The 17,295-nt window shown below is 39.3% G+C and overlaps 3 protein-coding genes across 3 annotated transcripts; 1 reads left to right on the top strand and 2 right to left on the bottom strand.

Moving 5' to 3' along the window:
• The first annotated feature begins 233 nt into the window (after window positions 1-233).
• On the top strand, window positions 234-2,481 carry LOC109182856 (reticulon-like protein B5). The gene is made up of 5 exons (XM_019333078.1): window positions 234-691; window positions 1,164-1,344; window positions 1,438-1,579; window positions 1,673-1,742; window positions 2,109-2,481. The coding sequence occupies exons 1-5, from the start codon at window positions 493-495 to the stop codon at window positions 2,279-2,281; spliced, it is 765 nt and encodes a 254-aa protein (XP_019188623.1). The 5' UTR covers window positions 234-492; the 3' UTR covers window positions 2,282-2,481.
• Window positions 2,482-2,674: 193 nt separating this feature from the next.
• LOC109182857 lies at window positions 2,675-4,566 on the bottom strand. The gene is made up of 3 exons (XM_019333079.1): window positions 4,221-4,566; window positions 3,278-3,522; window positions 2,675-3,101 (listed from the first exon to the last, which is right to left on the bottom strand). Exons 1-3 carry the CDS (start codon window positions 4,446-4,448, stop codon window positions 2,909-2,911), a joined length of 666 nt encoding a protein of 221 aa, XP_019188624.1. The 5' UTR covers window positions 4,449-4,566; the 3' UTR covers window positions 2,675-2,908.
• A 3,197-nt stretch (window positions 4,567-7,763) lies between these two features.
• Window positions 7,764-10,977, bottom strand: LOC109182537 (peter Pan-like protein). Its single transcript, XM_019332678.1, has 8 exons — window positions 10,835-10,977; window positions 10,002-10,051; window positions 9,711-9,890; window positions 9,174-9,404; window positions 8,965-9,057; window positions 8,690-8,877; window positions 8,364-8,557; window positions 7,764-8,167 (listed from the first exon to the last, which is right to left on the bottom strand). The coding sequence occupies exons 2-8, from the start codon at window positions 10,017-10,019 to the stop codon at window positions 8,037-8,039; spliced, it is 1,035 nt and encodes a 344-aa protein (XP_019188223.1). The 5' UTR covers window positions 10,020-10,051; window positions 10,835-10,977; the 3' UTR covers window positions 7,764-8,036.
• Between the last annotated feature and the right edge of the window lie 6,318 nt (window positions 10,978-17,295).

The following is a 17,295-nucleotide window of genomic DNA, read 5'->3' as shown; positions in this document are numbered from 1 at the left end:
ATAAGTATCAAGGGATCACAATGAGGAAAAGCATATAGACAAAAATGTTATGTAAAAAAAAAGTAAGTCATGTAGGGAAAATTTGTTATTTAAAAGGAGTCATGTTTTTATTTGCTGAATTTTTTTCAAAATACATGCATATATAGTTAATAATTAGTAAAATTTTAATGATATCAAACTAAAAATAAAATAGCTCCACCGTTGTCCATAATGGATACTCCAAGAGTAACAAACTGAGCAAAGTGATTATAAAGGATCCGCAAAAAAATGATTAGGATGGTTTCTTTCCCCGAAAATTAAGATCTTTGAATGATTCAGAAGGCTGAGTAACTAAAGAATTACAGAATCAAAGGCAACGAAGAAAGTTAAGCCTTTTACCTTCAAAACCAAGAAACTAACCCACTTTCTCCTCCACCCATTATTGTTATAGTTAGAAGTCGTTTTTTTGTTCTTGTTTTTTCTCTTTTGTTTTCTTTTTTGGTGGAAAATAAAATGTCTGATGATAGAGACGGGGATGTTGATTCTGAAGTTTCACCGGACAAGGTTAATGATATCCCAAGTATTCGCACTGCGCCGTCCGATGCCGATCTTCAGGCTAGCAAGCCCAGCCCCGACACCCCCGATTCGCCGGGAAAGTCACGTCTTTTCGGCCGCGAGAAACCCGTCCACGCCGCTCTCGGCGGTGGAAAATGTACGTCAATCAATGCTTCCCTTCATTCATCTTTATCTCGTTTGTGATATGTATGAGACACTTTTAAGATCGTACTATATTCAGATTAATCTCTGTTAGCACTAAGCCAGACCAATTAAGAAGTAAAATGCCAATCAAATTGGTATTTTTATACCCTTTCTTAAGGATGAGAATTCAGATTAATCCTAGTTAGCACTGAGCCAGTCCAATTAAGGGGTAAAATGCTGGACAAATTAGTATTTTCATACCCTTTCTTAAGGGATGAGAATTCAGATTAATCCTAGTTAGCACTGAGCCAATCCAATTAAGAGGTAAAATGCTGGTCAAATTGGTATTTTCGTACCCTTTCTTAAAGGATGAGAGTGAGTACACGGCCACTCACACCGACCAGAATGATGGTTTTTGGTTTGTGATAAATATGAATGAATAATAAGAATATTATTATGGTTATTATTATTTATTATGTGGGCAGCTGCCGATATTATACTGTGGAGGAACAAGCAAATTTCAGCAGGAGCTCTTACTTCTGCAACTGTTATATGGCTTCTGTTTGAATGGATAGAATACCATTTGCTTACATTTGTTTGCCACTCTCTTATACTTTTATTGGCAATGGTGTTTCTATGGTCCAATCTCTCATCCTTTGTCAACAAGTAAGTCAGTCTTATGATTATGTATATATATACACACAATAAATAATCATCACAAGTAGAGCATGATATGATTTTGGAAACTGTGTTTGTAAGGACTCCACTGGACTTCCCGGAGTTTGTATTGCCGGAGGAATTGTGCAGGCGAGCTGCACTGGCGGTGAGAGATAAGTTTCATTGGGCAGTTGGTATTTTCCGGGAAGTGGCTTCCGGGAAGGATTTGAAGAAGTTCCTCTATGTATGTAAACTATTCTGATCTCCTTCCCACCACTTACATTTCTTGGAAATGTTTGGTTATTCTATATTTGCAAGTTTGTATATTAAACTGCAGGCAATTTTGGGCTTGTGGATTCTTTCTGCCATTGGCAGCTGGTTCGACTTTCTCACCCTAATATACATCAGTGAGTTTCTCTTCTTCTTCTTCTTCTTATCCCCTAAAGGCTAAGCATCAATCCATTCCTTCACATATTTCAATCTACAAACACAAGCCTATGTTTGGTCAAGCTTATTTTAGCAAACATATTGGCCCTGTTTGGTAAATGACTGTTAGCTGTTAGCTGTTAGCTGATTGTGTTAATTAGAGGGTATAACTAGTTGATAACATTAGCTGTTGTAGAAAAGTGTTTGGTAAATTAATTTCAATTAGTTAGCTTATTAGCTACTAGCTTTTCAGGTAGGTTTTGCCAAACAGAGCCTAGACTAATAGATGTGATATTTAGTTACTGCTTCCTAGTGAGGCAACTGATTTCCTGTGGTTATCTGGGCAGTATTTGTTATGGTGTTGACTGTACCTATATTCTACGAGAAGCATGAAGATCAAGTGGATGCTTATGCACACAAAGCAAAAAAGCAAATAGAGAGACAGTACAGCCAATTGGATGAAAAAGTTCTTCAGAAACTACCCAAGGTTCAGTTCAGTAAAGACAGCAAGCAGCACTGATCAAACTCATCTTCACTTTGTTCCGGAACAAGCAGTCTAATCCTAAATTTGTTGGTGAATATACCATTCTTCATTTCAGATTATGCCTTAGTTTAGTTTTAATTTGTTGTTAAGAGCTACTCATTCATTCATCCCTTAAACCAGAAGGGAGAACATGAAATTCAGAAAATTGGTTTTTCCATATATGAACTAGTACAGGTGAAAAGTATTTTATGTGTTCTATGTTCTACTATTTGTTTGTGAATTGGGCTAATGAGAGAATAAATAATACACAAAAACCATATTTGTCAGACGAGAAAAGAAGGAACAAGAACGATGTATTTTCAGTAGAATGAGTACAGAACTGCAGATGAAACGGTTGAAAGGGGAATGAAACTATGGGACTTTGTCCAATTATCTCAATCTCAAAAGAAAAGGAATAGAAGTTGAAACTACTAGAAACTGATTATTATACAAAAGAAACAGAAGATAGATAAGCCTATTGCTGTCTTTCCACATTCATCTCTTCATATATTCTAGGTTCTGATGTTATGCCAAATCCCTTAACTAACAGACATTTGCTCCCAATTCACAATTTCATGCCAACATACTGGAAAATACAAAAATGTGGAACGCATCTACTACTACTCATACCTTTTGTGCTTGAGATCCCGGTGGCAAGAATGGCTCCCACCATCCAAAATTATACTTCGGGTATGGTGCTGTCCAGTTTGCCGGTTTCTCAAACTCAAGTTTAGCAGGGTTAGAAGCCAAAGCTTCTTCTAGACTATCAGCCTCAAAAGAATCTTGTAAAACTCTGTCTAATCTTAGTTTCATGAACCTGCAGAGACAGAGAAATGTATGAGACAGTTTTGACTTAGGGTACTTGAAAAGTAGAGTTGTGAGGAAAAGAAAACTTGTTTTCCTTCCCCACAAGGCCACAACTTTTCATTTCCTCATCAAATGCTAGAACCAAACAAAGGAAAGAGCTTTGAAGAAAGGGCATTTGTTGATTACGTGATCCAGGGGCCATTGGTAGAAACAAGAGCCACTGCAGGTCTCTTCAGTTTCTTTGTAATGTTGGGAAATTTATCCAAGAACTTGGGCTCAATCACAAGCCAGAAATCCTGCTCAAAGTCACGTTCTCCAAAGTACCGAAGACGCTCAAACAATTGTTCCTGGAAATGCTCCTCTTCATCCAGCATGAATTTTGCGTTTGCAATAACAAAATAATACTTCTTCCTCTCTGATTCTTGCTTGTCCTGTAAAGTAAAGTAAATATCAACATTCGCTTTCTCAATATTCAAACCAAAATAAACCTTGCTGACAGATAAATGGCAAGAAATAGGCAATTTTGCTTTAGCATTAACATAAATTCAAACCTATAACCTATCTCCGTTCACTCTCTCCAAGTGTGGGAATCGAACTCAGGTTATCACAAAATTCTCCCTTACAAAAAGAGCTTATTTACCATTGAGCTACCACCCCAGGTTATATTTATGTTTATATATTATATATGAGTTAATTCCAGTTTTTGTCATACATGTATAGGGTGAGGTGGCAGTACATTTCTAGTATTATTGTGCATGTCAACAAAAATACAAAAAATATTATACAAAGTGAGTCACCTTGCCATATTTTTATTTTTATTTTTATTTTAAAAAATCATAACTGAAGCTTAAATTTCCTTATATTTTACAAAATTTAAATAATTTTGTTGAAAGAGAACTCAAACTATCATGCTACAATAATACTAGGACTAAATTAAAATGTTTAAAAAAAAAAATTAAAAATTGATTGCCACCTATAAATTTAAAACTAATATGCTTAGCAGAGTGCAATAATAATTCAAATTGACAGAAAATTCAAATTATACGAAAAAAGAAAATCAATTTCTGATTGAAAATCTAAAGCAAAAAAACAAACTAGCAATGAAGAAGAAATCCATCTCTTCTCGAACCTTTTCTGCGGGATCAGAGGAGTCAACAGCAGCTACGGCGGTTTTCACGCAAGGTCTTGACTTCCCGCCGAGGCTGCTTTGCTTCAGCACAGCGTGTGGCGGAGCCGACAATGGCAAGGATTGGAAGCCGTGAAGTGGAGAAGAAAGCCTGTGAGAATTGTGCGCCGGAAAATTGTTGACGGCCCCGGCGCCGAACGAGCCGAGATTCAACGCCGTTGATGCTAGCATTGCTGCGAATTATGAGAGTGAAAAGGAGAGCAGGTTGTGTGGGTATATTAATGTCCGTCGTGCCCAATGGAAAGATGATAGATAGCGCGAAGTGATTGTGGGAAAATATTTCCGAAGAGCCAAACCTTATCTACTCTTTCTGATTCCCCCCTTATCCCAACATATTTTACAAATTAACCCTGTTAATTTCTCAAAAAATATTCTTCGGTCTCATTTTATATATTTGATTCGATTAATAAAACTTAATTGAAATAATTTACATATTAATTTTTATAGTATTAAATTTAATATTAGTATTATAAATTTTATATATTTAAAAATTATAATAAAAATAATATTAAACACAACAAATCAAATTTAAAAATAAAAAATAATAATAAGTAATAAAGAAAAAATTAGTTTAACCAATAAATAATACAGAGTAAACAATATCAAAGCGAGATTGAGAGGTGTCAGCTTGAAACCCCATGTTCACTGGATCGTCTTGGGACTTTTCTACTGTGGTATAGCGCATCTGGTTGTGTCGTTGCTTTAGTTTTTTAGGACCTCTTCTCTCTTTGCAATGTATGACCATCCAAGAAGCGAATTTCTCAGAGAGATTCGGTCCCAAGGGCGCTTGTTTATTCAGGAGTGGTTGCCCATATTCTTGGGCACCTAAGGTTCCCGCTGTGTCCTCTAGTACAGTGTTGCCCGTTTTGGGGGTGGGGGGGACTATCCCGCACTGTTCTTGGCGGTGGCCATACATGCCACAACCAAAACAGACGAGGTGGATGCCCTCGTATTCTATAGGTCGTTTCTTCCCTCGGAACTTGAACTGGGTTGCCTTCTCATCCGTTTCCTCAATTGATTGACCGGCGACCGTTCTACGGTTGTCGGTCACTTTAATGTCGGAAATATCACCGGAGTTGGCCGGATTATTGACCGAAACCCTATTAACCTGTGATAGCAAGTAACTAACAGATTTTTAGACTTCATTGCACCAAAATACAATGTTGATGGGTTTAATTGTTACTTTAAAAAGTTTATGTGCCTAATTGACTTTTTAGGTAAAGTTGGAGGGCTTATTTGACCATTTTTCCTCTTTTTTTTTCTTAGTTATATTCAGACTCCGAAATCTAAATATTCTATGGTATGAATAAATATACAATGGATTAACTTAAACTAAATTCTCAAAGACCTTGTGGTTTTTTTTTTTTTTTTTTTGGAAAACAAGAACAAGCTTATATTAAATCAAAGGAAAGAGCATTACAAATAAAGGAAGGAGGGGCGGAAAACCACTCCTTACGTTCAGACATAGAAACGAATTCCCTCGCTAGGAGATGGGTCGCCCGATTTGCAAAACGTTTCACGAAAGAAATACAACAATGAGCAAAAGTGCTCAACAAATCTTTAATATCAACTAAAAGCAAGTCAAGCAAGGTGACGAAAGCCCTTGAACAACCAATAAAGAGTCTGTTTCCACATGAAGATACTCTATATTTTGCCGTTTGGACCAACTGAGGGCTTCCTTGATGACTAAGGCTTCAGCTTCCTTAGGAGAGAAAACACCAGTCTATGGGTAGCTGGCTGGTGATAAGAAGATGCCACGATGATTACAAATGACCCAGCCCAAACCCATCTTGCCAGAGTTGACATCCAAAGCAGCGTCGACATTAAGTTTGAACCACCCCTGCCTCGGCCTAATCCATTTTGTGGTATTATGGTGCTGGATGTGCCCTAGTAGATCTTCCGCTTCAGAACATGATTCCCAATCCCTCTAGAAAGCTTTAGAGTTCTCCACAACTGCTTTGGCTGGCAAGCAAATGTTCTTCCACACTTTTTCGTTCCTTGCACGCCAAATATTCCAGCAGATAATAACAAATAGACTAGCTTGTGAGGGCTACAGAGTATTGAACACCTTGGCAATCCAATCCGAGCAGTTTTGGAATTGGCTCTTGTCCGGGAAAGGTTCAAATAGACTCCAACACTGAGACGCGAAACTGCAATCAGCAAAGAGGTGAAAGGCTTATTCCTCGACATTAAGGCACAGAGGGCACAAAGGACTGCAGTTGATTCTCCATTGGCGCAACTTATCTGTAGTTGGGAGACAACCAGAACATGCTTGCTAGATGAAAGTCTTTGCTCTAGGCGGGAGGTGAGCCTTCCAAACGACAGACCAAATTGCAGTAGGAACACTGGCAAGATCATGCACGATAGATTTGTTATAGCTTCTAACTGTAAAGGTCCCTTTCTCATCTTTGGCCCAAATCACCATATCCTCTCTGGAACCCTACGGGATAGGGATACTTAGGATGAGCTGTGCATCCCTGGGGTTGAAGATGTCTCTGACCACACCCTCGTCCTAGCCTGATCCCTGGACATTCAGAAGAGAGCTCACTGTAGCATAAAAAAGGTAAGGAAATGGGGGAGTAATAACCCTAGAATTGACAGCGTCTGGTCGCCATTTATCGTGCCAAATATGAACAGAGAGCCCATTTCTAATTCTCCAACGACAATTACTTTGGATGATACTTTTTGTTTCAACAAGCTAGCCCAAATAAAAGATGGATTACCTCCCTTCCTTGCCTCAACAAACTGGGAATTCGGATAATACTTTGCCTTCATGATTTTTGCAGCAAGAGAGTTAGGGTGATTGATCAACCTCCAAGCTTATTTTGTGAGCAAGGCTGGATTAAAATCTTTGTTCCTACGGAAGCCCATACCACTCCATTTCTTTGGAACACAAAGTTTATCCCAAGCCATCCATCTTAATCCCCTGCCCTGCGCTCCACAACTCCCCCACCAAAACTCATTCATGGTCCTCTCTATATCAAGAACAAATTCATAGCATAGGATGGTATTGCTTGAATAACACTCTTCAAAAGGACCTCACTACACTCTTCAAAGACCTTGTGGTTGAGCAGCATAACTCGTGACTTTTTGTGCTTTTATACGTTGAAAAAAAAATATGAACAAATACTACATTATAACAAAATCAATAATCAATAATACTGTTTCAAAAAAAAATAATCAATAATACTCAAAAAAAAAAAAAAAAAAAAAAAACTTAAACCAAATTTGAATTAGTCCCAACATTAGATGTTGTATGAAAACAAATAAAAATAAAGAAAAAATCAATCGCTTAACTTGAGTTCAAAAAAAGTCCCCGAGCAATGACCCGTGGATGAATATTGCACTTATGGCTTACTTTTAACGAGAACATGTGAGTTCAAACTCCACCACAGACAATCTAGAGTTAGGCTCACCAAGACATGTTAAGATTAGTTCCAATAAAAATTGATTGGAAAATAGAAACTACAGAATGAAAATAGTAGATAGTTTGGAGATTATGCTCCCTTGCTTTCTCTTTCATATCCAATCCAAACAAGAAAAAGAAAATTAAAACTTGAACACATTTTCTTTCTTAATCATGTATTAACCAAGAAGAAATATAATGCAAAAAATTACAGACATGCCAAAATTTGATAGTGTTGATTAAGCTGGGAGGAAAAAAGTAACCCTAAATAAAAGATCAACATGCCATCAGATTGGAGCTCTGAGCATAGTTGAGTTAGAGCATCTAATTGAAACATTCAAAGGCCATATTGTCTAATCTTCCTCAATTTCTTCTTCTTCTTCCTCCTCTTCTTCTTCTTCTTCTTCTTCTTCTTCCAAATCCTCGTCGCTTTCTTGCTGGTTTCCAGTTTCACTTCCTTGCTGTTTTTCGGCACCACTATTTCCTGAAAGTTGCAAAAATGGTAGCTATAAATATTGTGAGGGCTGCATTGCTCCACAATCAGGAAAAACTCTTGTATGCCTATGTAGGCCTTGCAAACACACTAGTTGTTTAAAGAAAAGTAGTACTCCATAATATATTCTAGAATTAGTAGATGCTTGCCAAAAGAAATAACTGTACCAAAAAACAAAAATGCATACCGGATTCACTAAAAATGACCCCACCAGAACATAATCCCTCCTCAACCTTGACTAGTTGGAGAGTCATCCTAGGCCCAATTTCTTGAAGTTTGACAGCACTTTTTGTCGAGGCTTTATTTAGTCTACCGAGATCAGTTGCTAAATTTACAGTTGCTGCCTCATCATCTGCTTCGCTTTCTGATCCATAACCAGCCCTAATAACCAAAACAAGAATGACAGAAAACAAATCAATTGAAAGAAAGATCAAATCCTCACTCGCCATGGCCCAATTTGAGGTGGGGGAACAAGATTTAAAATAAGAGTTTAGAAAAGAGAAACAGCCATACTTTGTAATAAAGTCGCTCATATCTTGAAGACTACTTAGATCAGGCACTTGATGGCTTTGTACAAATTTCCGTATCCTGCGTGAAACACCAACAGGCTGTAGCCTGATTGAGTAATGCCGAAAGTCGATAACTTTCTTCTCCTTGTCATAGTTAAGTAACACAATCCTTTGGCAAGAAGAAAGCTTGACCTGCAAGATGGCTAATGATTACTTAGGAGCAACAAAAGAGATGTTCTATATGCTGTGTGTGTATTATATCTGATGAGTTTCACCCACAGTGTTTATATCGATGGCAGGGAAGATATTCTGAAACATAATAGTAGTGAGCTTTAGATGTTGTTCCCCAGTCCCGAAACCAGAAAGCACAATCTGCAATATTTAATTCGCAGATCTTAGCAAAGCAAAGCAAGCAAACAATAACCATATCTTGACAGTACAGGGTTTCTAATATCTATATCCATATGACATTAAGTGTAAAAGATTACCAAGGGAGAGTTTTTAAAAAGATTTGGAGGACGCCTTGGGTGCAATTGAGATTTTGCAATGTCAGCAGCCAGTGCATACTCAAGTATTTTAAATGTAAGGGTTGGGCCCTGAGGGGCACGAGCAACCCGTAAGTATGGAGAAGCATTGGTTTTTGATAAAATGAGAAAATGTGTAACACCCATAGGCCCTGCAAAATTCAAGAACTCCTTGAGCTTATTGCGCTTCGTTTCCTGCAAGACAAAGCAGAAAAGTGAAAAATGTATTCAAATTCCTAGCTTAGAGTTCAAGTTGAGTCACAAATGTTACCCTCACTGGCTTGAACAAATACAATGACAGACTTCTAACTTAAACTGACTACTCCCATTTTGAACATTTTTAATCTTTTCCTTTTAAGGTCGAAAATCAAAATATCACCTCATTCACCTCTGTTGTCTTTTAAAGTTATTTTGCATGAAATCCTCCTCAGTCCAACAGAGAACTGAGAATATGCATATTCAGGGAAAATCCTATTGAATGTTTAGAACGAAAATGCTTACCTTGAGATTGAGAGCAGTATAAGGACGCATCAATTCTCTCAAATCTTTTCGCAATGTTCTAAGAGACCCAGGCAACTTCCCCCTCGAAAACACCATGCTCTGGGGAATCTTGTCCCCAGTTATCTGATTAACATTTGGTTGCTTCTTACCGATCGGTTTCACAGCAAGCTTCCTTTTTTTCTGAAAATTTTAATATTCAAATATTAAGACATTGGCATATCAATCTAGACATCCAAAATCCACCCCAACAGCTACTAACTGAAGTAGGGAGAAATAACTTCAACTACTTACATTTTGAAAACGACCCATCTCTTCTCAAGTTAGCAAGACACCTTCAAGCCCTAGCAGCATTGATAGAGCAAACCACAATCAACGCTAAATCAATCAGCAAAATATAAAATACTTCAACTTTTCTTAAACATGCAATTTTCGAGGACTTGAAGCAAAATCTGGACAGTATTATCTTCAGAGTGTGCCTATATCAAGTATTATCAATTTTCGGTCTCAGTTTGTTGTTTTTTTTTTTTTTTTCAATTTTTTCAGTTTTGAACAAATGAAACCATTCAGTTTAACATTGTAATTCGGTTCTGTTTTCGAACATTTCCTAATTCCTAGCTGTTTTTGAACATTTCCTAATTCCTAGCTTTCTACCACACATAATTTGATTCACTATCACATATTCACATTACGTATTACGAATAAATTAATCATGATAAACACTGCACTATCTAACTGCACAACCATGCAATAAGCCGATAACAATATAACATTATAAGTTTACAACATTACTAATTTACTAGGCTCATGAGAATTGGCAATTGGGAAGAGGCCGAACACTGCCTCCCCAAATAATTCAAAAAATATCATGAGCTTGTAGAATGTGTAGTCGACTTTGTGAGGTTTGACTTTGAAACGTATCTGATATGGGCTCCATTAACGAATGGTTCTAAACTTTGAAGGAATGACAACCCAATATTATTGCCTTTTTGTTGTAGAAGGTCGTAGCCCTCCGCCGCAGCCACAACAAGAGGCCGCCGCAGCTGTAGCAGGAGGCCGCAGGCCCGCAACCCTCCACCACCGCCCTAACCCGACAGTAAAGTTAAAGAATAAAGAAGAAAACTCACCTTGCGGCGTCTGGCGTCCCGCACCAGTTTCGGTGGAGGCTGCGAAGAAGACGATTTAGCGAGGGCTTCACTGTGTAGGGTTTCGGTTTTTTTCGATTTGGATTTTTTCAGTTTTGAACAAATGAAACCAAGTTTGACGTTGTAATTCGGTTCTGTTTCCAAACATTTCCCGTAGCGTTATGGGCTTCGGTTTGATTTTTTTTGTTTTTGATTTTTCGATTTTAAAAAAATTAAACCATTCAATTTAACATTAAAGTTCGATTAGGTTTGAAACGGTTTGATTTTGATTCAGAATTAATTCGATCGGTTAGTAGTCGGTCAACGAGGTCCTACAAATATAGATAAACAGTGCTCAGTGTTAATATTTTGATTTAAAAGCTAGCTCACCATGAACATCAATTTATTCATATGTGAGTATGGAGCTGATTGACAATACTAAAAATCCACAATGCCAGCACAGTTAAGGAGAGAGAAAATCAGTCGAAAAAAGGCTTATATTGTCAATAAAAAAAAAATAGTTAATTACACATCCAGATCAGATGGCGCGTGCAGTACACCATCTGGGCGCGCACGATGCGTGTAACACGTAAAAATCAATATATATATATATATATATATATATATATATATATATATATATATATATATATATATATATATATATAGGATTAGTTTCATGTGAAAACACTGCTTAAGATATAAATGTGTGGACAATTATCAGACGTTAGATTGGAGAGATGGACGGTCCAGATTATTTTATGGGCTTTACGCGTTTGGGGGTTGTTTTCACGGTAAGTGGGGATTTTTTATATTGGCTAGGGGTATTTTAGGCGTTTCGCGCGGAGGGCTTTAATGCTTAATGTTACTCAGTGACGCACGTTTCTGGAGTCATTCACACGCGCTCGATTTTCTCGGACAGCATTCATCATCTTCTGTTTCGTGCTCTCTCCGCGTGCGTTGGCGACACCTCCGGGCATTGCGGCGTTCGTGCGGATTCCTCCAGAGGTTTTCACTTTACACGTAGAGATGGTCGGTTGTGGGGACCGCGGCACTTCGAACAAGCGGGGACCACCGAAGGCGGCAGTCGGCGAAGGTATTTTTCTGGGTTTCTTTGTTTTTTTTTTTTTTTTTTTTGTTTTTTTTTTTCCCGTTTTCTGGGCGAGAGTAATTGTTTGTTGTGTGTGTTGGTTTGTTTTTTGTTTTGCGGCTCATGTATGTTGGTTCTGTTTGAATTTCGGATTTGGGGGATAGGGTTTCGGTTTTGGGTGTGTGTTGGGTTTTTGAGTTTTTGATTCATTTTGTTGTTTTCCTTCGATTTTTCCAGTATTATGCGTTAATGATTGTAGTTTGGTTCCGTATGTATTCGGGATTTGGGGGCTAAGGGTTTTGGATTTGGGGCTTTGGTGTGTTTTGTGTTGATTTCTTGATTTCCTTCCAATTTTTGAGTTTTATGTGTACATGATTTTAGTTTCGTTTGGGAAATGTCGATGCATGTATATTTCTATGGGGTTTGGAAGCTTGTTTTTTCGTTGTGTTTGTTTGTTTGGTTTTTTTTTTTGTTTTTTTTTACAGAGTGGCTGAATGTGGGTTTTTTTTTTGTAGTTGGGGGTATTGTTTGGTTGCCTGTGTTTTGTTGATGCCGTGGGGTGATGGGTTAGGGGTGTGTTGTGATTGGGTTGGTATTTTGCATGCATTATTTGTGGAGCAGATTGCATAGTATAGAATGTAGCAGATTTCAATTCCATAAGAAAGAATGTAGCAGATTTCCTATTTTTATGTCATAAGAAAGAATGTAGCAGATTTCAATTCCATTTACCCAAAAAAAAAAATGGAGCAGATTTCAATTTAGAACATTTCTTCGAATTTACATATGACAGTTTTCAAGCAAGTGACATGTTAATAAGAAAAGTGTGATTAATTAACTTATGTGGGGCGATGGGGTAGGGGTGTGGTGTGATTTGCTTGGCATTCTGTGTGCATTATTTGTGTGTATGGTGTGCACGTGTTGTAGTAGCGGATGATAAGGTTACTTTCGTTCGGTTGTGTTTTATTTTTCTTGTTTGGGAGTTGTAGCTCGTGTATTGTACTGTTTATTGTTTATGTTGCATAATCATTGTTGTGGGATTATTTGTGTGTTCCTTTCTTAATCTGTTTTTTTTTTTTTTTTTGTTTTCTTAATGGGTGTTGCTGCCGTGTGTGGGGTGATGGGGGTGGGGTGTTATTGGTTTGGCAGTGTGTGTGCGTTTTTTCAGCGTGGCAAGTGTCATGTTAATAAGGAAAGTGTGATTAATTAACTTATGTGGGGTGATGGGGTAGGGGGTGTGGTGTGATTTGCTAGGCATTCTGTGTGCATTATTTGTGTGTATGGTGTGCACGTATTGTAGTAGCCGATGATAAGGTTACTTTCGTTCGGTTGTGTTTTATTTTTCTTGTTTGGGAGTTGTAGCTCGTGTTTTGTACTGTTTATTGTTTATGTTGCATAATCATTGTTGTGGGATTATTTGTGTGTTCCTTTCCTTTCCTAATCTGTTTTTTTTTTTTTTAATTGTTGTTGCTGCCGTGTGTGGGGTGATGGGGGGTGGGGTGTTATTGGTTTGGCAGTGTGTGTGCGTTTTTTCAGCGTATGGTGTGCATGTGTTGTAGTAGTGGATCGTTTTATCTTTCTCCTTTTCAGGTAAGAAGGTTAGGGTGGTGCGGTGTGCTCCTGGTGCTGCCCAAAGTTGTGTCAGCGATGATGATTTTGTGTCACCACCCTTGGCTTTCTTGGCGAGGGTGGAACAAGACCCAGTGTGGAATGCCGTTGATGATGCTGCTGCAGTTCCTTCATCTTCTGCTGAGGGGTCTGGTGGTGCTGTGTCTTCTGAACAGGAATTGGATTTGCCTAGTGTTAAGATTCGGTCACAAGCTAGTGTTCTTGTTGATGCGCTTGTGGACCTGTCTATGCGTCAGAAGGAAGATATTAGGAGCTTGGGATTTGGTTCGTTATTGGAGTTTAAGGTGTCTGAGTGCCCTCCCCGTTTGTTGCATTGGCTGTTAACTAACTTTGATGGTCGGACGAGGACTTTTGACTTGGGTGGTGGTAGATCATTGTCTGTTTGTGAGCGTGATGTGGAGTTGGTGTTGGGGTTCCCATGTGGTCACATTGAGATGGTGAAGCGGGAAAGGGTTCGTATTAGTAACTTGTTGAGACATTGGAGGGGCTTGTTTGGGATGGTGAGGCATACGATTACTACGTCGCTTATTTCGGACAGGTTTGTTGCCGAGGTTGACGGGGGTGATTGGTGTAAGAGGCATTTCTCTATGTTGGTGGTTTCGACCTTGGTGTCCTGTATGTCCAATGGATATGCGAATCAGATGTACTTTGATTGTTTCGATGATGTTACGCACATCCATGAGTTGAATTGGTGCAAGCTTCTGTTGGATTCCCTAGTTGAGACGCATGAGGCTTGGAGATCTGGTCGCCATAAATGCTTTGTGGGGCCTGCTGAGTTTGTTGCGGTATGTTCGTCTGTTTTTCTTTTTTTTTTTTTTAATATTCTGATTGATTTTCTTGTAATCTTTATTTTGGTGTTTTTGGTTGTAGTTGTTTTACGTTGATCGTGTCTTGCCGTTTGAGCGGTCAGTTCCACGTTTGCTGCCTTCGTTCCGGGGATGGACGTTTGACCTTCTTTCTGCTCGAGAGACTGCGGAAATTGGTGCTGGTGGGTTTGGCCATGGGCAAATTGATCCTCCTCCGGTAGATGTACAAGGTGATGGTGATGGTCCTGAATATGGTCCTAAGGTAATGACTGATTTTATTCGTTGTTCTTTGCGGGTGCTAATACTTGTGGCTTGGATGCACACTGTATTTTTTAATTAAAGTAATTGTTGGTGGTTGCATATGCCCTATTATTAGTTTGCACGAGCTCTGTTTTATTGCTTTCAGGTCGTTTTATTTTTTTTTCGAGTACAGACTTTTTAGTTTTATTCTATGTGGTACTGTTTCCTCTCTAAATTCCAGGTTGCATGTACTTGTATTTCTAATGTCATTGTTTTTTCCTGTTTTTTGTGTAGACGTTTGAGTGTGTGGTTGGCGAGGAGGTGGCTGTTCTTACATCATCGGTTGGTACTTTATCCGACCTTTTTAGGATGGTACGGGGTCGTGCTGTTGAGTGGGAGATTTGCCAACGACTCTATGTGTCTATTCAGCCCCGGCTACGTGATTTGGAGGTTCTAATGCGGCCAATTGTGGAGCGTGCCGATGTGGATGATGTCCCGTCGTTTAGTCTTGGATTAACCCAGTTGTTTGGAGGGAATGATTTGCATCATGGCTGTTCGGATACGGTTGCTGCTGTGGTTAACGATATTCATTCTGAGAATGCAACTTCTCCAGTGCGTGGTCCGGTTGTTGGTATGGATGTGGTATGTGTTTCGGGATGTTCTTTTGCATATGGTGGTATTTTCTTCGTTTAGTTTCGAACCGTGTTTTGTTTTTTTGTTTTGGGTGCCCACGCTGTAGGATATTACTACTGTGCCGGGTGTAGATGGTGGTTTGGGTGGCGCTGCAGCGGTGTCTGGGCCGGTGGATGTAGGTGCCACACTGGATGTTTCTGTTGGTGTGGGTGAGCCTTCTCAAGATTGTGGGCTGCGAGGATCGGGACTTGTGTCTGTTGGTGTGAAGGATGACAGTAAATGCAATGCATCTGGCGTTGAGTTTGGTGGGCCAGACGCTGGTGTTTGCCCTACCTTGTCGGGCGTTGCATTTAGTACGCCGATTGAGGTTTGGTTGTTTGTGTTTATGGTTGTTACTGGTTGCTTAATATGTTGTATAGTAGTCCTGGTTTCGCGTGTGTGTTTTGGAATTATTGCATTTGTCCTTGTGTTTGCTATCCGGTGCATGCTTGTGTGCTTGCTGTGGTTTGGGGCTAGGGGTGGGGTGTGGGTAGTGTGCAGTGCATGTTCGTTTGTGTGCTTGTTGTCCAATTGTATATTTTTTGTACTCATTCCAACCCCAAGTGCACTTCTGTTTAGCATTTTGTTAATCATGTAGTTGTGCAGGTGTTTTGGGTATGTGAAAGCCCTTGTCTTGTAATGTGCTTTGCAGTTTTCATATTATTTGGCTTTCTTTATTTTGACTATTTGTTGGCAGGGGTGTGGCGACGGTAATGAGGTAAGCGAGAAGCCACTTTCTGAAGGCCCGGGTTGCGTGGCGCCGGTTAAAGCTGGGCGGCCTGTAAATCCACTTGGACCCTCTATCCCGGTTGTTGCCTCTACACTTCAGTATCCCCCGGTGGGGCCTAGTGAAGTTGTTGCGTTTCCCATGCCTGACCTTCCGGAGGATGCATTGATAGTCAATTGGTTGCTTGGGGGTTCCGCTGCAAACATGTTGTTGTTTTTGGTTTTGTGTTTGTACTGTGTTTGTTTTTTATTTTACTTTTCTTATTATTTTTTGGTGATTGGTTTTTGGTGTTTGTTTTGTTAGGATTGAAACTATATTTTCTGTTGGTCAACGCACTGCGTCATGGGAGTGTTTGCTGTCTTTGACCCCGGGTTCTGAAGTTGATGTGGGTGTTATAGATGCTTGGGCAGCGCTTCTTAATCGCCATGAGGCTAATAAGGCGCGTGCCGCACCTTCTCGTCTTTTCGCTTCTACGTTTACTACGGTGGGTTTGAATTCATTGGTCTTCTCTTCTTGATTTTAATTGGTCACTTTTTTACTAGTTTGTATTCATTCCTTGTGTTTTTGTGTTGTTTGTTGTGTAGTTATCTACAGTTGTTGATACTTCCCAACCTGAGGACAAGCGGGTAGTGTGGTTTTGTGAGAGGTTGAGGATGGACTTAGAGTTGTCTCCGTATGATGATATTTGTAAAGTGGACATGGTATGGTTTCTACATGTTTACAGTGTGTTGCATTTACCTCTTTTGTCTGTCTGCACATTGTCTATGCACTAACTGCACACACGGCTATCTTTGTGCATTTTGGTTTACATTTCTGTGCACAACAATTGCACTCCTATTTATACTAGTTTGTTGGTTGCAGATTTTTTTCCCCATACTGCGTCGCGGCCACTATTTCTTGTTGTGTTTTCATTTTTCTCGTTGTCGGTTAGAGATTATTGACAATGATTCTAATCCGCAATCTAAAGCACTAAAATATGGTGATTGTATTGAGGACATGGTAAGTGGTGTTCGTTGTGAATCCAATCTCCACTGGTTTTTTTGTTTCCCTTTGTCGCTTCCCCTAAAATGTTTTATCTTTTCTGGAGTTCAGCAGGGTATGTTGTCCAAGTTCTTTGCTGATATCTCGCCGGAGCTGTCCACGGCCAGTATTTTGGTGGAGCCGAAGCGTTTGCAAATGCCGTGGCGGGACTCGAAGAATAAGATTGATTGTGGTGTGTTTCTGATGCGGCATATGGAGTCCTTTTTCGGTCAGCGCGTCCGTGACTGGGACTGTGGGTTAGTTAAGGGGGACACTACTTCGT

The sequence above is a fragment of the Ipomoea nil genome, unplaced genomic scaffold, assembly GCF_001879475.1.
Source record: "Ipomoea nil cultivar Tokyo-kokei standard unplaced genomic scaffold, Asagao_1.1 scaffold1074, whole genome shotgun sequence".
NCBI classification, from domain to species: Eukaryota; Viridiplantae; Streptophyta; class Magnoliopsida; order Solanales; family Convolvulaceae; genus Ipomoea; species Ipomoea nil.
The sequence above is the reverse complement of the archived record's forward strand: the minus strand, read 5'-3'. Positions and strand labels throughout refer to the sequence as shown.